This window comes from Triturus cristatus, chromosome 2_1 (genome assembly GCF_964204655.1).
Source record: "Triturus cristatus chromosome 2_1, aTriCri1.1, whole genome shotgun sequence".
Classification (NCBI taxonomy): domain Eukaryota; kingdom Metazoa; phylum Chordata; class Amphibia; order Caudata; family Salamandridae; genus Triturus; species Triturus cristatus.
Window position 1 is genome coordinate 1,104,433,329 of NC_140581.1, and position 26,535 is coordinate 1,104,459,863.

The 26,535-nt window shown below is 44.0% G+C and overlaps 1 protein-coding gene across 4 annotated transcripts in view; it reads right to left on the minus strand.

The window, feature by feature from the left end:
* The window catches only part of LOC146866435 (poly [ADP-ribose] polymerase tankyrase-1), a 555,840-nt gene that overhangs the window by 353,188 nt on the left and 176,117 nt on the right, over nt 1–26,535 (minus strand). For all 4 annotated transcript variants that reach the window (XM_085636500.1, XM_085636501.1, XM_085636499.1 and 1 more), the window contains 3 exons: nt 13,534–13,628; nt 4,594–4,660; nt 104–290 (listed from right to left, as the gene is read on the minus strand). In XM_085636500.1, the coding sequence (XP_085492626.1) occupies nt 104–290; nt 4,594–4,660; nt 13,534–13,628 (349 nt within the window). The remainder of the gene's footprint in view (nt 1–103; nt 291–4,593; nt 4,661–13,533; nt 13,629–26,535) is intronic.

The following is a 26,535-nucleotide window of genomic DNA, read 5'->3' on the forward strand; positions in this document are numbered from 1 at the left end:
TCAATATGTCTTATGTTTGAGTTTCCTAAATTTAAAGGGAATACACTAAATTTTTAATGCAAGTTTGGTAAGGATGAATTTGTTACTTTTGCTATATACATACATGTCAAGCGCTCCTTCAGTTCAGGAGTAGGAGCCATGTCCACAGCACTCTTGCCATGACAGTTGACTAATGTTGGATCAGCACCATGGCTTAGCAGTAAGGAACAGACTTCCACACGGTTCTTCGATGCAGCTTCGTGTAATGGTGTGAACTGCCAAAGATCCATTGCGTTAACACATGCTCCATGCTGAAAGTGCAACAGGGCTCTATTAATATTTAACAACAGTGATCCAATTTTGCAAAATGTAATAAATTACATTAAAAAACTAAACAGTTGCTTTTCAGCTGGCAAATATATATGCCATTGTTGGAAATATGTTTATCACTCAAATCTGTGGAATCGTCAACTTAATTTTTAGTCAACCACAAGAGTGCAAACTACATTTCATGCATTTCAACTATATCCAATGTAGAAAACTATTGGTAATCTTTTTTAATATTTTACTACAGCAGACACAGTGTAAAAAGCACAAGTTAATCTGAATGCAAACTTCCCCTAAGCTAGGAACTAATTTACTTCTTACAGAGGCAAAAAAAGTCACACACATTGTACGTGCAAGGCACATTTAAGGACACCGAACCCAAACCAGCAATGCACTGATGGGTCATGGTGATATTTTAATGAACAACAAATTATAGCGTTTTTCATCACAAATAATGGTATGGGGTATATAAATATTTAGTAAAAAAATAACTGAATAAGGCTTCCTAGAGTGGAGCGGGGTAGAGTGGAGCGGGGTAGAGTGGAGCGGGGTATAGAGTGGAGCGGGGTATAGAGTGGAGCGGGGTATAGAGTGGAGCGGGGTATAGAGTGGAGCGGGGTATAGAGTGGAGCGGGGTATAGAGTGGAGCGGGGTATGGTGTGGAGCGGGGTATGGTGTGGAGCGGGGTATGGTGTGGAGCGGGGTATGGTGTGGAGCGGGGTATGGTGTGGAGCGGGGTGTGGTGTGGAGCGGGGTATAGAGTGGAGCGGGGTATAGAGTGGAGCGGGGTATAGAGTGGAGCGGGGTATAGAGTGGAGTGGGGTATAGAGTGGAGCGGGGTATGGTGTGGAGCGGGGTATGGTGTGGAGCGGGGTATAGAGTGGAGCGGGGTATAGAGTGGAGCGGGGTATAGAGTGGAGCGGGGTATAGAGTGGAGCGGGGTATAGAGTGGAGCGGGTTATAGAGTGGAGCGGGGTGGAGTGGGGCAGGGTGGAGTGGGGCAGGGTAGAGTGGGGCAGGGTAGAGTGGGGCAGGGTAGAGTGGCATAAAGTGGCGTAGGGTAGAGTGGACAGAGTGCCGCAGAGTGGCATACAGTCAAGTGGACACAGTGCTACAGAGTAGCATAGAATGGAGTGGACGGAGTGGCATAGAGTGGAATGGATAGAGAACCAAGAGTGGCATAGAGTGGAGTGAGAAAGTAAAAGACACACAATTAATGGACGGAATGCAGAACAAATCAAAACATTCTCCCCCAGTCCAGAGATCTGGGTTAAATCCATCATTCTTTTGCTCACCATGCCACCCCAGTTTAGACCTGGCCATATGCAAATCAGTCTTGACCCTGTGCCTCATGGGAACAGTTCAGCCCGAACTGCCAAGCCAGGTCCTCCCTGGACCGGAAACAAGCATCCTAGGACCGGTTTCGGGGATTCACCCCTCTTCAGCCAGGATAGCTTGAATCCAGTGGCACAGTGAGCAAGGGACCTACGTCTAGGCATACCCGGCGCACTTAGGGAGAGAAAGCAAAAGACACACAATTGATGGATGGAATGCAGAACAAATCAAAACATTCTCCCCCAGTCAAGAGATCTGGGTTAAATCCATCATTCTTTTGCTCACCATGCCACCCCAGTTTAGACCTGGCCATATGCAAATCAGTCTTGACCCTGTGCCTCATGGGAACAGTCCAGCCCGAACTAACAAGCCAGGTCTTCCCTGGACCGGAAATAAGCATCCTAGGACCGGTTTCGGGGTTTCACCCCTCTTCAGCCAGGATAGCTTGAATCCAGTGGCACAGTGAGCCCGGGACCTACGTCTAGGAATACCCGGCGCACTTAGGGCGAGAAAGCAAAAGGCACACAATTGATGGACAGAATGCAGAACATAGAGTGGAGTGGACAGAGTGGCATACAGTCGAGTAGACGGAGTGCGACAGAGTTGCATACAGTAGAGTGGACAGAGTGCTACAGAGTGGCATAGAGTGGGTGCACAGAGCGCTGCAATGTGGAGTGCACAGAGCATCGCAATGTGGAGTGGAGTGCACAGAGCGCCGCAGTGTGGAGTGCACAGAGTGCCGCAGTGGTGGAGTGCACAGAGGCCCGCAGTGTGGAGTGCACCTCTGAAGGTATTTGACCACAACATCGGCAAGTGCTAGATCTCCGAAGGTCCTAACAGAAACAAATTGTTCACGACGAGGAGTATTTTGCTTTTCTTTCAAGGTTCACTGCTGGAGACCATGGCAGATAAAACCCCCCCCCTCCAAAACAGTACAGTGGTGGGCTACTATTCGCCAAATTTACTAATGTGAGTTAACAATGGTCAAAGCCTTCCGGCTACAAAATGATTAGAAAGAACGTGGGCTGCTTTTGACTGGGACTCAAAATCATAGTCACTTTGTATGAAAATGGAATGAGATGTTACTATCTTAAGTGTTTCCCGAAAGTTGCTTATACATATTGTCTTCCTATTTATTTTTTTGCTAGGCTGCTACATATGTGTTTCTCCTCTTTGAATTCCAACCATGTTTTTGGGGTTTTGCTCTTGGGTTACTATATAGGTCTCACAAATCTGACATATAAGCATTGTGATCATATTTGATTCGAAAATGTTAAGATTAAAAAAAAAAGACTAATAGATGCAAAGATGAACAGGTTAATTACCCTCATTAATGCTCTTTCTGGTGGATGCTCTAACCACAGATTCCCCACCTTTAGAACATTGCTAGGCTGGATCCAAAGAATTCTTCAGCAAGGCTCCAGTGCACTGGTAAGTGCCGCCGTGCAGCTCCAGGATGGCTCAGGAACACCACAGGAGTGATGGACTGGATCTGTATATAAGCGGCACACCTGCGTGCTAGTGTCTGATTCATGCATTCTTCTCCTTAGGTGCTCTCTTACACAGAGAGTAGAACACATTGACTGAAACAGGGTGCTTATCTTCTAACAGGGATTGTCTTTAGATACTTAAGAGGCCACTCTGCAGAATAGGAAGGTAGAAGGGCAGTATGGAACCTGCAATTGGATAATGGTATCCACCATAAAGAGTGCTATCAAAGGTAACTAACTTGTACTTCTGATATTTACTCCGAAACCCAGATTCCTCCTCTTTAGAATAGATGCCAGGGCAGTACCTGTGAAATGTGGAGGGTCTGGGGAGTGGACTCAGACAACAACTTCCTGCAGAACCAAGTGGACTAAGTGACCTTCCATCCGGACCATTAAGGTAGTAGTGTTTTGTGGATGTATTCACCAACACCGTAGTCGCAGTCATGCAAATCTCTAGAACAGATACTCCGCTCTGAAAAGCTGCTGAAGAAACACTGGCCCTAGTGGAAGGGGTCCGCTGGCCTGCAGGGGGTTGCTTTTTGGCTAACACATAGCCGATTTTGATCCAGGAAGGAATACATCCCCAACCCGTTGACAGGGATCCTCTTCTGCTTCGCATTTTCTTTTTTATCACCAGAAAACCTCACAAAGAGTTTTTTCAGTCACACAATGGTCCTTTGACTTGTAGCATGATCTATTCTTCAAATGCAGACTATTCTTGTGTTCGGCAATATAGTTTCATACCATGGTAACAATTCATACCTTGGAGTGCATGAGGGCTAACTTGTCACATAACGTAGAGTTGTGCCCAGAGTGCAAACACCACAGACATACATTTTGCAAGTCTGTGATGTGTGCTTTTTGCAGACTTGGCATAGGTTGAACCCTGCTATTGTTGGGGGGCATCATTCCCTAGCAACAATAAAAAGTTTCAGGATTTGTCAGATGACTAAGTTGGGAGTGGCGCTCTGGATCCACTTTAAAGAAAGACGGTCACATCATCACATGGGGTGATACTTATAGTCAGCTCTTTTTGCACTTGCAGGGTGTCACAGAGTCACTCTGGAGCCGCACAGCGTCACTCTGGAGCCACACAGTGCCACCTACTGGCACTCGGGAGCACTGCTATGGAATACTCCAGATCCAGAATCTAGGGTTAGTAGCATCTATCAAATAACTACCTATTACCACACAAGTCCTGGTACAATTTTACTGTGCGAAATTCCATTCCCTTTAATTTTCTTTTACATAAAATTCAACACAATGCATTTTTATTAAGGTAGGTAACAGTGCAGCAGATGTTAAACATTGCCTTTTTGATCAATTTATTATACCAATACATAAAATGACAACCAGTAGAAGTGTATACTGTTACAAAACAGGTTTTACCTCAGCCTATGACATTGCTACATAATGAGAAGTGACATTAAATTATACAACAAAAATATAGTCTAAAGCTTACCTTAAGAAGTAATTCTGTGACCTCAAAATGCCCATATGAGCATGCATTATGTAGCGGCACAAGTCCACTAGGAAAAACAAAATAAAGTCAACTCTCGCTCAACATATTGCGCACAAGCAAAAGACAACAAAATAAACCCAGAAAAAAGAATGCATCACAATACAGCCCCAAGCACCAATATACTCCATACCCTAACAGGAACCTGCTTGCAGCATCTTGCACACTACATTAAAACAGCTAGGAACATTCAGCATACCCCAGCTAATGAGACCCAAAAGAATGAGTTTTTGGAAAGTGCAAGTCTGCAATGCATGGTCAAACTATTCTGGTAACAGACTAACGATTCTCCAATTACTTGAGGCCGAATTTAGTTTCACAAAAAATATATATATTTTTTTCAACTGTGACAGTTCTTCTGAAAAACACGTCAACCTTGTGGCTCAAATGGATGTTATGTGGTAACCTATCATATATTTCATGCATTCCAACAGCTGTATCAGAGACACAAGCCAGCATGTTTCGGGCATAACTAGTCAGCCATAAGGGGTTCATCTGATTACCAGTGTAACTTTTTGTTTGTTTTTTCAATCACTCCATATCATAAGAGCATTCCAAAGTTTAGATGCTGTACAGAATGCTTTCTGACTTTTCCACAAAATGATTCCTTCTCAGACAATTCAGACGAGGGGGTGCTATTCTGAGGCAAGAGGCAGTAGACAGGTTCCTCAAAAACCAATACTGCTCACACTTTCAAAATGCAGTACATAATTATGGTAGTATAAATGGTCTGACGACAAAGTCACTGAAAAAAACATGAATGTTCCTCTAATCAGAACACCCACAAATGATAAAGGTACTTACCTTCGGTAACAATCTCTCTGGTGGAAACTATCTACATGCAGATTCCCTAACTCTTAAATATCCCAGGCGCTGGACTGAATCCAGAAACTTTTCAATAGGTCTACACCAGTATGGGGTTTCTGGCTCCACTTTGGCACCAGAAGTGACGCCACCCTGACATCAATGCTCTGGTGAAGTGAGCTCTGACCCCCTCAGGTACTGTTTTGTTAGCAAAGGTATAGAATACCTTATTGCAGAAGACGATCTTCCTTGATAACGTCCTCTTCTGGATGGTTTTGCCCTTCAACTCCCCAGTGTAGCCTATGAAAAGCTGATTGTTAATCTGGAAGTCTATGGTAGAGTCAATATAAAAACCGACCGCTCTAAGGTTGAAGCCAATGAAGCCTCTCATCCTCTCTAGTAGATGTGGAGGACGCACAAATGTGGGTAAAAATGGGGGTAAGGTGATAGACTGCACCATATGAGATAGTGTGGTCACTTTAGTCAGGAAAGCAGCCATACTTCTAAGAACATCGCGTTGGGAAAGAAGAAGGTGAAGATGGAGCTTGACGCTCATCATCTGCAACTCACCAACAACCCTTACCAACGTTGTGGCTACAAGAAAAATAGTTTGCACAGTTGTCAGTTGTGACTGCTCACTTTGAAATGGTTTCAATAGGGAATACTAAAAAAGTAAGAACCAAATTAAGATCCCATTGTGGCTATATGAGGCAGAAACATGTTGGCAAGACCCTTCAGAAATCTCTTAACTATTAGTGGTTTGAACAAACAGTTTTTGGTGGAGTTTCTGTGGGCACTTGAATACCATCAATCACTTTAGGAGGTAGAGAAAAAGGATCCAGCTGACCCCCCCTTAGGATCCAGGCATGAAAGTAGGGACTTTGGAGGATGGGGTGCAGCACATGCCACAGCAATGGCAAGAGGTGGTTTACCTTGGGAGGGAAAAAGAGCAGGGGACACAAGAAGAGGTGTATCATATCCACATAACACATTCCTCTTGGCCAGAATGGGGCTACTAAGATAACTTGGGCCCTGTTGAGGTGAATCTTCCTCAGCACTCAAGGAATCAAGGGTAAAGGGGGAAAACGGGTACTGAAGCAGAAAGTTCCATTTTAAGTGCAAGGATTCCTGCAATAGATATTGAAGGGCTCAGAACACTGAGCACTGTCGTGGGTAGAGTAAAGATTCACACACGGTGTCCCCAAAAGACATAAGATTAATTACATTACCTCTGATTCACCACTTGTGGTCGGCAGGGTGACACCAACTGAGTCTGACCACTTAATTCAGAACCCCAACAAGATGCAATCAGTCATATCTGATGCACCCAAGACTAGAGTCGTAGGGCTTCTCAGAGAAGATGCAACCCTATACCCCACGATTATTGCTGTACTACCTAGCGGTTGTGCGGTCAAGATCTGGACAGACTGACCGCAAAGGGAAATCAGGAAGACTTGGTGCACCAGTTGAATTTGCCGTGGTTCCAGCAGATTAAAGTGAAACAACTGCTCTTCTGGAGATCAGAGGCCTCTGTTCACCAGGTCCTCCACATGAGCTCCACACGGAGTGTGGAAGCATCCGTAATGACAGATGACACTACTAGTGGTAGCTGGAATGCTCCCCCCACACCTTGAACCAGGTTGCCATCCACATTCCACCACATTAAATCCACAGCAGTGTCACAAGAGATACGGACAGCATCCTGTCGATCTCAAAAATGCTAGAACCACTGCTTATGGAGGCACCACTGGAGGATCCTCATTTGCATGTATGTGTGGGTGACTAGAAGAATGCAGGAAGCTAGCAGGCCTGGCAGTTGTGCTACATAGTGAAACATCAGAATCATAGACTGAATCTTGTTTCCTTTGAGAAGGTGGAAAGACCCAATTTGATGTAGTGTCCAGCATTAGCCCTATCAACAGGGTGCACTGAAAATGCACCATGTGAAAGTTGGGCTCACTGACTAAAAAGCCCAAGCTGACCAGCAGAAACGCTGTGACTTGCAAGTGCTGCACCACCACCTCCGGAGACCCAGCTTTGAAGAGCCAGTTGTTTAGGTAAGGAAACTCTGGGGTTCCTGTACATCTGAAATAGGTAGCAACCACTGTAATCACCTTCATGTAGACATGTGGAGCTGAAGTAAGAACAAATGGAAGGGCTGCAAACTGGTAATATGCTGATCCCACCATGAAGCGTGGATACTTACTGTGCAACCGCAGCATTGGTATATGAAAATATGTGCCCTGCAAGTTGACAGACACCATCCAGTCTCCGGCCTCAAATGCAAGTAACACTTGGGACAGCATTCTGACCTTGTTCTTTCCCAAAAACCATTTCAGCACCCTTAGGTCTAGGATCAGACAACAACAGTCATCTTTTTTCGAAATCAGGACGTACCTGGAATTGCAGCACTGGAAACGTTCATGCTCAGGCACCAGTTCCACTACACTTTTTTAAATTAAGATCTCCAACTCCTGCTGAAGGATCAGAAGGTGGTTTGCTGAATGATGGGAGGACTGTATCAGGGGTATGAGTGATGGCATCCAAGGCCTGTGGAAAGGAGGATACCCATTATCCAACTGGTGTCCTGTGTTCCGACTGCCTCTACCTTTGAAACATCCTCAATATTGGCATTACGGTGGCTTGGCTTGTTGCTGTTGGGAGCTTTGAGCTTGCAGTCTGCCTCGAAAGGAGCAACCACTAGAGAAGCCTCAAAATCTCCAGTATGGCCTCTAATTTTGCTGCTTCAAAGTCTGTAGGCACAGTGACCTAACACTGGTCTTGTTCTCCATAAATTTTTTCAGACCTGAATCCACTTTTACTCCGAGTACACATGACCTATCAAACAGGAGACCCCTTCAGGTAAATTTGACATTTCGCATAAAAACCTAGTTTCTGAGCGATGCATGCTAGCACCGATTCTGCAACATCTAGACCAGTCTTGATGGCCTGTTTATTGGTTGTTTATCCATCCCTCACTAAATTTGTGAAGAGGGGTTGAAGGTGGTCAGGCACGTTTGCGGTCACCAGTTGCGTTATGTCCCATAGGTCTTAAGTATAATCTCCCATCAAGCAAGTTGCATTAAAGAGATTTGATGGCCATACTGTCATGTCTAGGGCATAGTGGACAAAGCTCCTGGCGCTAGTTTCAATGACCAAGAGGCCTGGACGACAAGGCCCTCTGGCAACGGAGGAGTGTAGAGAAATACTGGGATGCCAGGAGTTGGTCTATATCTCCTGGCCATCACTCTGTTGACCGCAGGAGAAATAGTCTGTTGCTCCCACACCGCAAGAACAGGCTGTGTGAAAGCTTCATTGAAAGGTAGCAGAGGTTCTGCTGTGCAAGCTAGGTGTAGCACTTCAGTGGGGAGGTTAGCCTTGGCTTTTCCTGAAGGGATCTGTAGTTCAAGGGCTTTGGCATTTCTTCCTGCGTCCATGAGTGCTATAACGTTTAGGTTCAAGGTGCTGACTGTCCATCACCATTATTATCGGTGTCCCAATTTTGCCATTCTAGGAAATCAAACTTCTATTTCCAATGAAATAGCATCCCTCCTCATGAGAGGCTGTGTCTCCCTTTTAGATCTGTTTTGAGGACAAGGTATTTCCCTTAGAAGTAAAGAATCAGGAGCAGAGACCTGTTCTGGTGAGGTCAGATGCAACACCAGTGGGGGCAAACGCTGACCTGGCATCCAGGATGATGCTGCAGTGATATGGCGAGTTCGCAGAGTCTGACATAGTACCTAAGTTGAAGCTGGCATCAGCACTAGAGTTGGGGGGGGGGGGGCAATGGGGGGAATAGTGCAAATGGTGCCGGAGCATACGCAGCCGGCATAGTGCCACATGCATACTCCATAGGAACGATAGAGCCAGAAGACGCTCACAAGGAGACTATGGCCCTGCAGAAGACATTGAACCTGGTGTTTGAGTAGGAGACAGGGTCTGTCCCCAGAGAGCGGGAAGTCTGTTTATTGCTGACCAGGGTTGGGCCTAGCTGCTGCAGGCGTCAGAGGACCAGGGACCGGGGTCAGGTCAGAAGTAACCGCCGCAAGCACAGGATCCTCTGAAGGAAGCTCATCTACCTCCAGCTCCAAACAAGAAGGTCTAAAGAGGGGGAGGGCAACACCGTAGTGACTTGCCTAATGAAAATCGGCCCAATTCTGAGCCATGGCATCACTTTTTCTTGTGCTTCTTCGGGGTGATTTTGATGACAGCGGTGGTGACGCCGGCGTCCTTATCTTAGGCCTCGACTTCCATTTGGCTCGAAACCATCCCCAGCCTGTACCACAAACAACTTGATCTGCTGCTCTGTTATGTGCATATGGTGCATGCTTGTGCAGGAGGCTCAGGCCTTGACGTGATTAGGCACCACAGGCAAGTATCATGAGGGTCCATGATGGAAAATATTTCCATCACAGTCTCCGCAGAGTATGAAACCTGAATGCTTAATGTGAAATAACCATGTACTGCACCTGTAAAGAATTTGTTTTTTAAGATCAATAAAATATTTGTGTGGAGAATTCCCTCAGGAGAGAGAAGCTTCGGATTGAAGTTGATCATGTAAAAAGGGAACTGATGTCTGGGAGCTGAGCTGTGGAGGCATTTTATGGCTCAAGTGACGTCACAATGGTGTCGCTTCTGAAGCCAAAATGAAGTCAGTGCCCCCGTACCTCCGCACCCTACCACCACCAGTGTGGAGATGCTGCTGAAAACTTCCAGATTCAGTTCGATGCATGGCATATTCAAAAGGTGAGGAATCTGCATATAGTAGTATCCATGAGCAATAACTGTGTTTAAACCATTTGACTTCCAAAAAAAACATAATAGAACTTTATAGCACAACAAAATAGCAAATCTACTCCAGCATGCTGAATTCCTAAATGTGTGATCATGGGGCATATATGTGACCATAAAAAAAACACATCTTTAGATTCAGTTGTTAGCTGACAAAGCCCGAAAAAGCAGCTTTACACCTTTAATTCCTGTACTCAAGAATAAAGTTCATAAAAGATGAACAGCATATATTAGAATCTTCTTTATCCTTCAGCCCACACCTCATTCGTAGTTCAAATGGCAGTAAAAGTGTATGTTTTACACTAGCAACTAGTTCACCTGAGCGCATGTATGGTCCCTGTCAGCACCCAGGGGTCATCCCATTGGCTTTTCCTTTAGTTTCCTGTAGTCACCAGGTGGAACATTAAAGACTAAGCAATGCGGATAGTGGGTGAACATGAGCACCATAAAGTAAAGATGATAATTTGTAGGCTAAACTGACGTCATGTAGGCTTTACACCAGGGGGAAAATTTAGTCAAACAATCTGAAAATTAAAGTCTTGGCCAAAATGCCACTGTGAAAGTTCAGGTACTGAATGTTTGCCCTGCTCATAAGGCAGCAGATACTCCTGAAGAAGCATCCAAAGTGGAGGGCATATACTAAGACTCCATGTTCGGGGTATGAGACCCTCCAAGCCAAGTCAAGTGCAATCAGAATGAGGGGCCTTTCATCTCGCCTGGCTTTATGGAGAGCCAGTGGTATTAGAGGTACAAAAGAGGAAAGTGTACACGAGGCTGAAGTCCCACCAAAGGCAAAATACGACTCCCAGATAGCCTCAACAGGGAAACTCTACACTGTGGTACTCTGGGCAATGAGTGGTTTCGAAAGTGACAAAAATATCTACCAGGGGCCAAATTCACTTACCAAAGGTGCCCTGTGCCATCTCCAGGTGCCAACGCCAACCATGGCCAACAAGAGGATGCTAGAAGAACTTCCCTGATGCCAAGGGACCCTGCTTGACGATTGACCACAGCCTCAACACCTCTTGACAGGGAGCCAGTGACCCCATTGCCAACCTGCCCATTTGCAGTACCACATGGATTTGGTGTTGCCAGTTAGCACCTGTAAATACCTTTAAAGATGCACTGTCTAAAATAGCTGATATGACCTTTGTAAAGACCCGAAGGCCGATGTAAGGCCGAAAGTCAGGATGTTAACCTGGCAGTGGTCTGACCCCACCACAAAATTACAGCAATATTTCCTGTGGGACTGCAGGACTAGTACATGAAAGTACCCATCCAGGTAGTCCAGCGACACCTACTAATCCTCTTGGTTCAAGTGTAGCAGAACCTATGCAAGGGTCATCATCTTTAACAACTTGTTGAGAAACAAGTTTGGTCATCTGCGGTTTAAGACCATTAAGAATCCCCATCCTTTTTCACGTTATGGACTAACAGCACATTCCTTAGTCCAATCTAAATTGCTCCCTTGGGGAGCAACAGCAAGTCCTCCTTGGAGAGGATACTGGCATGATCGACCAAAATCTGAGAGTAAACGGTGACCTTACACTTTTCTCACAGAGTGCCTGGAACAGAAGGCATTGCATTTCAACTGCACAACATTGAACTTGAAGGCACCCTGAAGGCTCGGAGCAGTAACAATGATTACCAGCAACACAAACTTTGGTCTTTAAAGGTTGGAGAGTAGATGTGACAAAACAAGAGGCTATGCAGTGAATGGTTGGTAAAGAAACATAATAATGAGATCAACTGGGAATGTGTAACCAGAGTTGATGGTGATAAAATGTGAGCCTGATCACCTCTATACAGTCAAGCATCACCACTAGCGACATGCACACCAGGTATAATGAACAGACCTCTTGAACTCCAAGCCAGAAGTGTCAGAGTCCATCTTGAGAATCCAGAGTCTGATCTACAGATCTGCATAAGCTGTCTAAAACTGCAATGCTTAGTTTAAGAGAAATTCTAATATTTAATGTGAATTGTTTGTTGACTGTGAAATCCAAACAATGGAAGAATCGTTTTACATAAAAAAAAGTTTGATATAAGTGATGCATTGCTTCATCAAATGGGACCTCAATCCTGCTATCAATTTGACCCTAACTATAGTTGACTTTTTCCAGTTGAATTTGGGCAAATCCAATGTTAAATCACAGGCAGGCAGGCTTTGTCTGCAGTTGTTTGCTCAGCAGAACAGGGTACAAAACATACAGGGTTTACATTAATTTTATGTTGCAATGTAATTACGTGCATTGTCTCATACTGTATCTCCAAATAGCGGAAAACTGAATATAATTTCCATAGCAACAGAAAGAGAAAAAAAACTCCCAACACTAATGCTTTAGAACCCACCCTCACAGCTTCTTACAAAGAGAAAATCTTGTTTTTTTTATTCTTGGTTGTCAGCTAGGTTTCTTAAAGAAGCAGCTGGGCCAGTGCAAGTAGTCGGCTTTCTGACAAGGTTCCCCTACAAAGACTTACACGGCCCCTCTACAACCATCAGTTTCAGGATTAAATCTCTCAAAAAGGTTTCCCTCTGAGAAGACACTGGGTGGGCCTGGTTGCTATGTTATTTCAATACTAGTGGAATATGCTTCTTGGCAATGACCTCAAAGCCAATGTGTAGTACATCTACTTCCAATGGGCACTATCTTTCAAGATGGCCCTGGTAGCAGCACTAAGGGTTCTCGGTTTAGGATACCAGTGTTCAGTGTCTGCACACCTGTGCTGTCTCCTGCGATCTGCGAGGCGGAGAGAAGCATAGCCCTCAATTTACCTTAAGATGCAATGATGGTCCAAGTAAAACTATTAAACACGTTTTGAGGAGGATGCTCCTTCTCATAGCTCTCCGCCAAGACCTGGAATGACCTCCTGAAACACCTCAGAACATCCCCCTACCTTCTGTACTTCCGAAGGAATTTCAAGACATGGCGCTTCCAGATGAAACGGCCATGATCTCCTCCTCCCCCTCAGGCCTGCCCTACTCAGAGCCTCAATACCCTCATGGCTGATTAGCTGCGCTCTACAAATTCACATAACATATATGCATACTCCTCCTTAAAAATAATATATTGCAACCATACAAAGCTACTGATAACAGTTGCACAAAAAAGCAATTGCTTTCAAAGTATTATGTATTGTAGCACATTAAAATCAGCTGAGTTACCAGAAAAGCCTTCATTTGCTTTGACACGCCAGTAAATAATCTAACATCCACATTTCAACCCACATACAAAGATGCAAATGAACATCAACCGTTGCTACACATTATCAACAAATCCTGCTTACCCCTTGTCTTTAGCATGCACATCGGCACCGTGCTGAAGTAGCAGCTGCACTATGCGGACCCGGTTGTACCCTGCAGCTAGATGCAAAGGAGTGGACTGCAACAAAGAAGAGAGCAACACTGTAGAAAACGTACTTATTTTTAACAAGGTTTTAAAACGGCAAAAAACAGTATGTGATTATCCTCAACTATGCAGAAATGTCAGGAGTACAGAGAGCACAACTGAGAGAACACATAAACTGGTCTAAAAAGAGCTATAGAAAATGTTACTTCTAGTACTAACAAGATTCTGATATGCCGAGGTGAACGGTTTCCTCAGCAGTAGTATTGATATCTGTGTAATACGTGGTTACTGTACAATAATATATATGTTGTCTTGCACGTATACTGCTAGGGCTGTAAAGCGAGACACAGGACCTTCTGGTGAAATGTTAAAGTGAGATTAAAAACAGAATGGGGGTTGGGAGCACACTGCCTCACAGTCCCAACACAGTTCGCCCCTTTGCATCCTGGTAAATGCAGTACACAGTTCAAACCTACTTCAAAATTAGCTGGAGTTTTTCACCAAAGTTGGTGCAGACATTGATGTATATCTCTAGACACGTGTTTCTGGGTTGAGTCCGTCATCAGTAGACAGCAGCAGTATTAGAGAGCAAAGAAAAATCATCTGGGGTAGCTGGAAATGCTGCCAGGATTCTCTCAGGTCACAGTACCACTCACAGGCACACAGGTGCATCTCCAAAGCTCGTCAGCTTGCTGGCTCAAGGGAGCCTTTTAAACAGAATGGGGGTTGGGAGCACACTGCCTCACAGTCCCAGCACAGTTCGCCACTTTGCATCCTGGTAAAATCCAGAAACATGTGTCTAGAGATGTACAGCACTAACCTGTACCAACTTTGATAGAATACTCCAGTAAAATCTCAAGTAAGCATGTATTGAGAACGGCTAAGGGGCGAACTGTACTGGGAGGTGAAGCAGTGTGTTCCCACCCCTTCCGGTTTTGAAAAGGCTGCCTTAAGTCATTGAGCTGACGAGCTTGTGGAGATGCACCAGTGCGCCTGTGAGAGGTACTGAGACCTGTAAGGATTGTTGGCAGCCTGCTCAGCAACCCCATATAAAATGTGTTTTTATCTCTACTGATGACGGAAGAAATCCATAAACATGTGTCTAGAGATGTGCAGCACTAACCTGCACAAACCTTGGTGGAACACTCCAGTAAAATCTCATGTAAGCATGTATTAAGAACTGTATTTACCATAATGCTAAGGGGCGAACTGTGCTGGGAAGTGAAGGAGTGTGCTCCCACCCCTTCATGTTTTGAGATTAAAAACATCTATAAGTGACTGTAGTTCCCTACAACAGCAGATCAGATAAAGTCATGATCGGATTGGATATTATTTTGTAGGGTGTAAGGGACCAGATGACATCATACGGTTTGAAACCCAAGATCTTTGCAGATTGTGATTCACCAATTTGCGTGTAAAAAAAAAACTAATGATGCTTCACTTATAAGGCACTGCCTGATGCACCTTTGAAAGCTATAGAAGAATTTTAAACTGTTGCTTTTGCAGTGTTCACACTGCAGCTGACAAAACATAATACATCATTTTTTGCCGTTTTCTTATGTTTTAGAAAACATAAGAAAGACACTCTTAACAACATAAGATGAGAATGAGTCATTTTTTACAATGTTAGCTTCAAATAAATATACAGACAAATACATATATCATAGTAGCACAATTTCACTTATAGTTAAAGTTACTTATGTTATATTTGTGACCGCATATACCCAAACTATAATGCATGAACAAAGTACATTTAGTAGATTCAACACGTCTACTAAAACCAGCAAGTAATTAAGAATACAAAGGACAAAAATATACTAAACATATATTCTTATTTTTCAATACAATTGTATCGTGATTAATCAAGGCCATATTTAGCACAATAACAGTAGGTTTTTCATGGTCATTGCAAAGGGAAGACATGGCCTGGCAGTTCGGGCTGGACTGTTCCCATGAGGCACAGGGTCAGACTGATTTGCATATGGCCATGTCTGAACTGGGGTGGCAGAGTGGGCTAAAGAACGGTGATGGATTAAACCCAGATCAGTTGACGGGGGGTGAGTGCTTGCAATGTTCAACACTCCGTCCATCATTTCCTTTGGTTTTTGCATTGCAAATCTTTAGCACGCCTATTAGATGAAAATGTATAAGTTGCCTTCAAAGCATTTGCATCCACGGGAACAACTCATAAAAGACCAGGATATTTTAACATTCCTACTCCGCACACCTGCAAACCAGTGCATGCTCCAACATCTCATAACATAAGCTGGTATTTTTAGAACTACATTTACAGGTTGATCGAATCAATCTACTGTGTTCTGAACATGCACTGAAATGTGTCAACAAATGTTTGTGCTAGTGCATAAAACAAAACTCATCTACACAAATAAACAAACCAGATCCAAATAAAGAAAGACTGCAATGAAGTTTTAACCTCAGATGGCAAACATCGGAGATGGGCGCATCACTGGAGTCTGAAGGGCATGATGAAGGATACACACCAGACGATGCACCATCCTTAGGAGTGTATCTTTTTAAAGAAAGCGGCCCTTACTTGCTGGATGTTTAAATGCTAAGAGGGAATCCCCCTCTCACATGTAAAGCACCTTAGCGAGTGCTACACATTTCTCAAAATTACACAATCACTTAAATCTAAGTAATTTGCACCTACACACTTTGGTCCTGAGGAAAGCCAGTTTTAATCATAAAGGCCTGGCTGAAACATGTAGACCACACCTGGATGTAGGAAACCCTAATCAACATTCCTATAACATCCAACAGCCTTTTTTAATGCTAGCAGTGACCCAGTTATTAAAATATAATTTACCCTCGGGTACTGGGATCCCTGCATAGCTTTTAAATCGTCACCTTCACGTCACTACACTGCACACTCAGATACATACCTGCTCCGCTGTATCCAGGCGTCGAAGCACACCCAGGACACACTCGGTGTCACTGGGTGGGCCCGATGATGAAGCATGCCACCAACTAGGTTGGTGGGTGAGGGCTTCATGAACAAACAAAATGGTGTGTACCCTGCCTTACAGTCTTGTGTCTATTTAAATTCACAAATAGGCTAGTCCTTTTTGATCTCACATATAAATAAAGCTACCTTCAAACAAGTACCCATCTCACAGAAGTCAACAAACACCTCCAATTCATCCCCTAATGTTTGTTACACAACTGTCGTTCAGTTGTGAAACACACAGCAGACATAGCTGATCTTGAACTTCATCTTGAACTTGACATCCTTATCCTCACTTACACTTGGCTGAACAAATCCTCATTCCCAATTCTTCATAAAGAGAAGGACAGTGCACCAGGGTGGAGTCAATGAGCTTCAAATGTCTTTCAAAATATTTCCTTTATTATATTTTCAGGTTAAAAGCATTTTTTGGAGACATCAGCCAACGTGTTTCGTTCTGAATGGAACTTCGTCAGGGCTCAGGTATCCTGATCTTGATTCAAATAATTAGTATACGGTAATCAATAGATTCCAAAAAGTAAATCCAATTGGATGAAGGCATGGTTTCGCCAATCGAAAATTAATTTCAGAATCCACAAACTTTTAAGCAGACAAAGTGGTCCAAGAGACATTAGCCCAGGTCCTCCGCATTCACCGACAGCTTATGTACCCTAAAAAACGCTAATCGCTCTGCGTGTTGAAAGATCAAAGGGCCAGGGTAGCGGCCAATAATCCTGGTCAATGTTGACGCATTCAAAAGAAGTCCCCAATCCGGACTTTCAATCCTCATTCCCAATTCTTGACATTCTAGTCCTCAACAGTCATGACATCAAGCTAGACCTTTCAGGCCGCTCAGGTGGCCTAGCTTGAATATATCGGTCCACACTAACCCTGAAACAAACACAGTCACTTTCACTCCCTACCTGTGAATACCTTAGTATCAACTTTGTCACCAATAACAACTCAACTCTCTATACACGTTTTACCACCCTCCTGGAGATAACCACACGTTCATTGAACAGATAATGGAAATAATCTCCATAAATTATTAAAGAACATAACACCCAGATATTTCTTGGCAACTTCAACATTCACTGGAGCAATTCCAGCAACCCTCTTGTGTACAGCTTTAAATACTTCCTCAAGGATCTCAACCTTACCCAAGTCTGCAACAACCCGATCCATAACAAAAGGGCCACCTTCGATTTAAACATTATGAAAGAGAAACTCCTACCAATTGATTCTATTGTTCCTTGCCACTGGACTGACCACCACTGCGTCACCTGCCTCATTTCAGAAAGGGCAATTATCTCTAAAGGCCAACCTGTGAAAAACAATTATTGGATCTGTGACACCTGTAACATTAACCCACTCACTATGTCGGCTCTTAGTAACGACATCCTGCTCCCCAAACGCCTATTAATGATGTTCATGACCACATTGAGCACTACATCAATTCCATGTCAAATATCAAAGGCTCCATTGCCCCCAAACAACTAAAGAGAATCCTGTCTAACAGATTCAACCCCTGGGTCAATGGTAATCTTAAAGAAGAATGGAGGCACCTCATGTTTGCAGAAAGAACATGAAGATATACCCCCTCTCTGGCCAACTTCAAACATCTATGACAAAGACATAGCGCCGACAACAGGCAGATCGCTCGACTCTGCAATCGACCAACAAAACTGTTCAAAGGTGTTAAAAACAGACTAACCGCAAAAGCGATTACTTATCTTAGGAAAACAAACCACCACCTAACTGCTATGCCTTTGCCTCCTTCTTCGCTTAGAAAACCTGGTTTATCACCACCAATATGCAGAATGCTACAGAATGCTACAAAACTCCTACTGTGCAAACAAATGTTTTGAGCATGCAGACATAAAGATCACGCATTTATCAGTCCCCCACACTACTTGTTCAGGAAGAAAGCCCAAGTAACACACACAGCATACCTAAAAATAAAGCTGCCTCGTCCAGCTTCAAACCTTCGCTGAAAATGGCATCTCAAAACTATTGACCTCTATGAAATACTCTACTCACTTCAACAATCCCTTTCCCTCAAAACTCCTCAACTAGGTCCATTCGCCTCCTACTCCCATTATGGAGCCTCACTCACCCAAGGATCCCTACCAGACTGCCTCAAAAGTGGCCAGGTTACACCTATCCACAAACAAGCACTGACATAGCCAATAAGTCTCACAATGGCTTTGCTGTTTAACACCTAAATACAGCAATCGGCAACTGATAGGTGACCAGTGAACCTTTGCACACAGTCTACTAATGCACGGCAAATGTGCAGTAGCATTTTATTAACTTTCGAGCTAGAAACAAATTTACACACATAAACAACCATTGGCAATCACAACACATTTGGCTTGTGGCTTTTCATTGTTTCATCAGTCATCGAAGGGTTTAGCCATTTAATAAACAATCACTTATGATTTCAATAATCTTTAGGCCTGGATGTGAAATTCCGCTCTGCTCGTGGAGTTTTTCCCACTATGCGCAGAGTTCCAATAAACTCTGCTCCCCGGAGGTCCTAAGGTCCATTGCTTTATTATTATTGAGGTCAGGATGAACTAACATTTTGCTCCATTTACGGACTGTTTTTAGGGTGACATGGTTACGACACGATGTATCGCTGGTAAGTTTGCGATTTATCTCAAATGGGACGAACCAATGATCGGTTCAAGGCATGGGCACAGGGGCATTAACTCTTAGAGAGCAATGATTAGAGCAGATGCCATCCAAGTTGTGTCCAGCATAGTGAGTCGGGGAGAATAATAACTGCTCTAGCCCCAGGGTTTCCAGGGTATCTAAAAAATGTCTAACTCCTGGCTCATTTTTACATTCTAGGTGTATGTTAAAGTCTCTCAGAAGGGTGAAATAGAAGTATCAAAGAGTTAAAGGGGCCAAGGAGTCACCCAGCTTAGCTAGAAATAGGGAGTTTGGGCCTGGTGGGTGATAAATCAGGGATCCAGGGAAGGAGGTGGACCCGTCAACCAGGAAGTAAAATCCCCAATTATCCGCCCCTTTCAGGTCTGAAATATCGAACGTAGAGCATTGAAGCATGTGTGATAAAGTATTCCATGCCCTCCTTCCCGTAATTCCGGCCTGTCTTGTCTATATAAGGTATATCCCTGAAAGAGGGACTGGGCGATATCTCGGCTGCACCCCTCGCTTAGCCAGGTTTCTGTACCGAAAAGGATATCGAGGTCTAAATCTAGGATCAGGTCATGAATGTTTTGAGCATGCAGACATAAGGATCACGCATTTATCAGTCCCCCTAGCAGTGAGTTAGAGGGCCTCCAGAGTATTTTAGTCAGTTCAAGTTGGGGGCTAAGCTTAAAATTTGCATTTCCTACACATTATAGAGCCCTTCCAGTTATCAGGATGCATGTAATTATTGCAATTCTGTGAAGAAATATTAATGACAAGCAAAGCATCTATTGTTAACAGCATATCTGGTGAAATTTAGGCAGCGTGGCTGGCTGCTGGCCGTGATTCGGCCGCAGACGGACTTGCCTTTGGCATACCTTCTGGGTGCCAGCTGCGCGCGTCCGCGGGCACATTATATAATGCATGCACCTACAACCACTAGACCGCAGTGGAACGAAGATGGCCTCACTTCTGGTGTGATTCCGGAATACCACTCTTCCTAGAGGAGTGAAAGAGCTGAAGCATCGGAAAATGTACGAGAAAGGCTCTCCACAGGAGAGCGGAAGTGTAGAAGCTGCAAAGCACGTGAGGCAGAGTTAAGCAGGTTAGTGTCAGTTTAAATTGAAATTCAATACATATTGCACAGATTCAGCACAGTTAATACTAAATATATTCAAGGAGCAGAACATAATGCTACTGTTCGATATCCTAGTCTAGCAGCATAGAATGTTAAAATCAATTCTACAGTGAGTTTGCCCAGTTTTAAAAATCAAGTTTGCCCGGTTTTAAAATCAACATAAAAAGTGTAATAAAAGCAAAGTAAAAGGCGAGAAGGAGGCAGAGTGAGTGCTTATCTGTGTCCGCTGCGTGCCAGCGGTGGCGGGCACATTACATAATGTGTGCGCCTCCAACCACTAGACTGCAGCGGAATGAAGATGGCCGCACTTCCGGTGTGATTCCGGAATACCACTCTTCCTAGAGGAGTGAGAGTGCTGGAGCATCAGAAAATTAAGTTGCAATGACCTCTGGACTCATGTTTTCACCGATACCTATTGTATATGCATTTTTTCAATATGTGGGATTCTAGTATTTATCACATTTGCTGAATTAGCTCATGAATGTTTCCATCATATTATTTGTTTGTGGATGCACTGTAATGATGTCGGTCGGTGTGATATTACATTTTGTGTGTCTGCTCTTCCAAACAGGTTTTCTTCTCTGTAAAGTCCATGAAGAAGCGCTTAGGTGTGAAATGCATTGGTAAATGCTTACCACAAATTAATTTGGAAACTAATGTTCACTGTCGTAAAGTTTACATTGGTTTAATACATTGGAATTATGGAACTCTAATTTCTCTCAGAGGTTAGATCTCTAAACACAAAGTAGGTCAACTGTCAAGGTCACAAGTGGTAACTGGTGTTTTGTGTTAGGGTATCAAATCAGAGAGAACACCCGTTTCACTGATCCCCCCCACCCCCCAACCCAGACTTACTTTTACAAAACTTTCTTCAGTCACTTGGATTTTTCATAGTCAAAAATCCCACCTACAAGTCTAGAAATCTGCAGTTTCTCATCAGGTGATTCATATTGTAAGACTAGTGGAAACAGATTCAATTTGAGGTTTTACTTCTGTGCATTAACCCCTTCCATGCTGCGCAGATTCCGCCGCTGTGCTGGCGGAATCTTGCGCGGGCGGGTTCATGACGGAATGGTTCCGTCATGAGCACAGCTCAACCGTGGGTCATGACGGAACCATTCCGTCATGAGCATGGAAGGGGTTAAAAGATTCAAGTAGCAGCAATTATTTGTTTGTAATAAAGCAATAAATACAGAAGGGACAATTTGTTTCCAGGTCTCAGTGGGAACTTTCTATCTTGGGTCTCTCCCCAAGCACCACTTGCTCTTAACAATCAAGAGCAAGGCTTGCAATCTCCTGGGTAAGCCATCTGAAAACATCTCATCCAATGGAGAATGCCCTACTACGAGCATAATGGTCAAGAGCTGACCAAGAACTAATGCCCTAAGCAGAAAATAGATGCCAGAGTGTGTACCACAAAGTCCGTTACGGGAGCACACAAAGGGGAAAAAGTGAGCAACATTAATAGACATTAGTAGGAATAAAACCAGAATAATCCATGGACCAAATTGAATCCTCTTTACAAGCCTTGTATTTATTTTGTGCATTTCTTGGATTTGTATAGCGTGGCTGTTGCCCATTAAAGGCAACCAGTTGATAGAAAACACAGCACATCGATGACAACAATCAAGAATAGAACAGCAAAGTTTTGAGGTAATGTTTTTCAAATATGCCCACAGAGTTGCATACGGAAACAACAGCAAAGCATTCCATGACTTTGGATCCAGGTAAGAAAAAGAACAGCCACCATGTTTTGCAAACTTAATGTAAGGGACGACTGTAAGATGGTTGTTTGCAGACTGACTGGATGAGGCAGTGAGGTGTGACTCGCTGTTAAAGATAAGAGGGGCCAGCCATATGAAGAGCATGGTGGGCAAAGCCCGGATCCACGATGTTATAAATGCTACCCATGGTCGCCATGAGAGCTGATTCTACCCTGTAGGTGGCAAATAAATCCAATTTAGAAGGGTTGAGAAGAAGATTAGATTTGAAGCAGCTGGTGAGTGATATATTGAACATTTCACTCAGTTTAGTGGGAAATGTCAGAAGAGATATAGGTCTAGTTTATGGGGTAAAACAGGATTGCGTTAGATTTCTTTAGTGGGACCAATAACACAGTTTACAGGCTTTGTGAACTAAGGAGTCAAGAGGAAAAAGGAGATCAGAGCACATGAGAATAATATGGGGATAACACAGGAAGGGAAAACTCTGAAATGTTCGTCCAAGTGAAAGGAAAAAAGCCTCCAGAAATACCGCAGTGGGAGCAGCTGAATATTGAGAGTAGCAATGGGGAGTTTGAGAGTCAAAGTTCGATTGGATGGACAAAATGTTGATGCTGAAATGCACAGATTATAAGGAATAAACCAATTCAGTTGGTAGTACAAAAAAAGCTTCCTACACGCTTCAGCAGTCAACTAAGCAGAAAACATCACAAGAGCAGCCACATGGAGAACACAGAACTATGGGGCCATCGATAGAGGATACGTTCACATGGTCCAAAGCCCCAGAAAAACTAGAGATGATACAGTTGGCAATACAGATTTAAGGGCAGGAATGTCAAAAGAATTCCACTCTGACCTGCATGCAGGTTTACAAAAAGCAGACCAAAGAAAGCTAACACAGAATGTAACCGAAAGAGAATCAATGCATTTGGCACTCAGGCCTAGAATCATGGAACTTCAAACCAAGCCCTCTGATTTACAGGTTAAGATGTGCATCTTGGAAAGCTGAGCAGACCATGCAATAGGCCGCTCATGCCACAACAATACCCAAATAGTGGAATCTCAGTGAAATCAGAGAGGACAGTGGGTGGAAAGGTTGCACAGAGTGCCGGCTCAACCCCAGGCAGATAGCGGCACACCTGCTTAACTTGAGACAATATATTGCACTACAGGGAAATTTAGACGCTGAGAGGTTACCAGAGATGACACCGAAACAGTGAGAGGCATTAGATGCTTAACTGAAAATAGATGAGATTAAATCAGCCACAGACCAGCTATGGAGGGAAAGACAAGATGTACTCCAGGTAGAATGCTATGCGACATATTCCTTGCAACTGGCTCTGCACCTCCTAGCTAGGTATCAATCTTTCAGAGAGGCGTGTAGCCCCTGTCCACCAATGAGATGGCCATGGTTGTCCTGCCCTAACCGGAAAATGACCAACTGGAGATTATATTTTTCTGTCCACTATCCATGCTTAACTTGGGCTATAAAATATTGGACCAGTTGCTAGAAATAGGTTAATACTACTGGTGCATCATAACCAGAAGAAATTTGGCCTATAAATTGAGAAGGCCATTTCACATCATAGATGCTACACGGAATACAACCCAACATCTGTGTATGCCTATCTCTGGACATTGAAAAAGTATTTGACACTTTGCATTGGCAATACCCATTTGCCTTCTTTAGCAAACTGGGGATAGGCACGGAGATGCTTGCTTGGATTGGCTAAATATATTAAAAACTGATGCTAGAGTGCGCACAGAGCATGTAATATCAAAGCAGTGCAAAGTGTATTGAGGAACCAGGAATGGCTGCCCACAGTTAAACATGATTTTCCTTTTGGCTAGGGAGCCTCAACTTAGTTTCTTCAGAAGCAGGGGCCCAGACTGAGGAATCTCAACAACGAACAAACATCATATGATTTTGCTATACACAGATGATGCACTGTTATACCAGAGTAATGCAAGTAATCACTGGAGCTTTTTGAAAATATCTCTGTCTCAAGATGAACTGGGAGAAAACTTGTCTTAACACAGCAGCCGAGGGAAGACAACGGGTGAAAAGTCTGCCAGAGTCTCCAAATCAGTGGGAATCTGAGACCTTCAAATATTTAGGGGTTCACATTTATCAAACAGATGACAAACGACTAGATGGCAATATTGGTAGGCCTTTGGCTGTAATGTGCAAATCAGATGCCTTCTGGAAAAGCTCACTCATATCCAACTGGTAGAACTGTAGTGTCTATAATAAACATGTTAAACAAGCTGCTCTCCTTTTCATGACTTTAAGACCGGCACGCTCTCTTATCTGACTTACACCGAGACACAGGTAGGAAGAGTGTTATGGTTGACAAAGTGAAATTACCTGTAACTGAACTTAGGTTAGGAGCACCCAACTACAAAAATATCTGTTAACCCAGGTACAGTGGCCTGTGACATGTTTAAGCAGTAAAAGGAATGCCGAAGGGCATGACCCAGAGGCAGGCACTTGTCATGAGAGGATACTGACTTACATTAAGCTCAAGTCTGATAGGCTGAAACTGACGAGATGTGCTGGGCACTTGTCGTTGAAATATATCAAATATATGAGGACAAAGTTGGCATACGTGCTGGACAACTCGCTGCACTAGTGGCATTTCAGGGATGTGCTCAAGATGTGCCTGAATGGCAGCAAGATTGACAAGGATAGACTTATAAGATAACAGTACTTCTTCAACACATTTAACGACACAAGGTATGAACAGCATATCAGCGGTATAAATGCCTTAGTGAGAGCAACATATCTGACATGAAGAAAAGAAACAAAGATAGCAACCATGGTGCCAGTTAACCCCTTAGCTGCGGCGCGAATTCCGCCGCAGCGCTGGGGGGGTTTGGGGGGGTTGACGGCGCCGCTGTGCTCATGACGGAACCACGCCGTCATGGGTCACGGGTGAGCTGTGCTCATGACGGCGTGGTTCCGTCATGACTCCACCCACTGCGCTAATCACCCGCACAGGCGGGGAATTAGCGGCGCGTGGGAGGAGCGGCCGCCAACGGCCGCAGCATGACGGACCCACTCCGTCATGAGCACAGCGCACCCGTGGCTCATGACGGAGTGGTTCCATCATGAGCGGGCAACGGGTTAAACTGACACGGCGGGGGCAGGAAGACTGAATTACAATCGTACAGGACTCTGATTAAAATCACCCCAACCAACATCATGGGGCTAATGACGAAGAACAACACAAAATTGGGCAGGGAATTACTAGATGCTAAATGGGCAAAAACAGACTACACCTAGAGAGTATCAAGAAATACCAGGTTTAAATTTACACAGATAAAAAAAAGTCATGTTACTTACTTGTACACTTTGGTTCTCCAGTATCGTACCTTTCTTGGATTCACATGCCTGAATCTTCACTGTCGTGAAGGTGGGAGACCCACGGTAATTATAATAGGCAGTGCAAAGTATTGAATAGGAATGCTTAAGGCAGGGACATTGGTATGCAATTCACATTTTAAAAGGAACCAAACTCACCAATCCGAAAGCAGCCCCAGACTCTCAATTCCTCTCAAGGGCCACCATACCTCAGATTTCAGAGCACAAGTATAAAAGGTAACACAAATGAGGTATCTAATGCAGCGATCTCCTAAAACGAGGAGGAGGAAGGGTAGTATGTGAATCTAGGAAAGATATCAATACTGGAGAACCACACAGTGTACAGGTAAGTACCTTGTTCTTTCTCCAGTCTTGAATCTTTCTTAGATTCACATGCTTTAATCTAAATCGTAAGCAGGACCAAACTTGATATAACGTACTAGTATGTGGTGGTGAGAAGCAAAAAGCACAAACTGAAGAAACTGAATACATAAAAATCAAAGGGTAAAGTCACATTATAGTTCAGTGAAAATTTCAATGACAACGTAACGTTTTGAACTTTAAAAAACAAAAAACTGAAATCTACCAATTATAGTTATCTCAAGTAACTGTAACTAGTGCCCTAAAATAACTAAAACTTGCGCCCCAGCTATGCACAGTTTTGTCATCAATTAACATGTTGCAGTAAGATTATCAATGATGTAAAAGATGTCATGAGTAATATAATACGTGGAGATATTACCGTGCATGGCGAGGACGGTCAGGCCCTGCAACCAAACCATCATAGGCTAGCAACCCCATGCCGCACACAGCTTTTAGCCATGGCCAGCGCGGGGCTGGCCACACTGCCTAACATACAGCCTGGCCCTGCATCGAACCCCCCCCCCTCCCCAGGCAATCAGCCTCCTGACAGGAGATGGGGTTGCGAAGGACCCCTCCCAAACCACTATTAGCCCCAGGGACCCCATTCTCCTGGGCTAACTACCATATATATTTTGACTTCTTATATTAGGTGAGGGGGTCACACAGCCCCCTCCCTGACCCTACTGTGGCACCGGTGACCCCATCCCCGGAGCCCAGTCTTAATTTTAGGT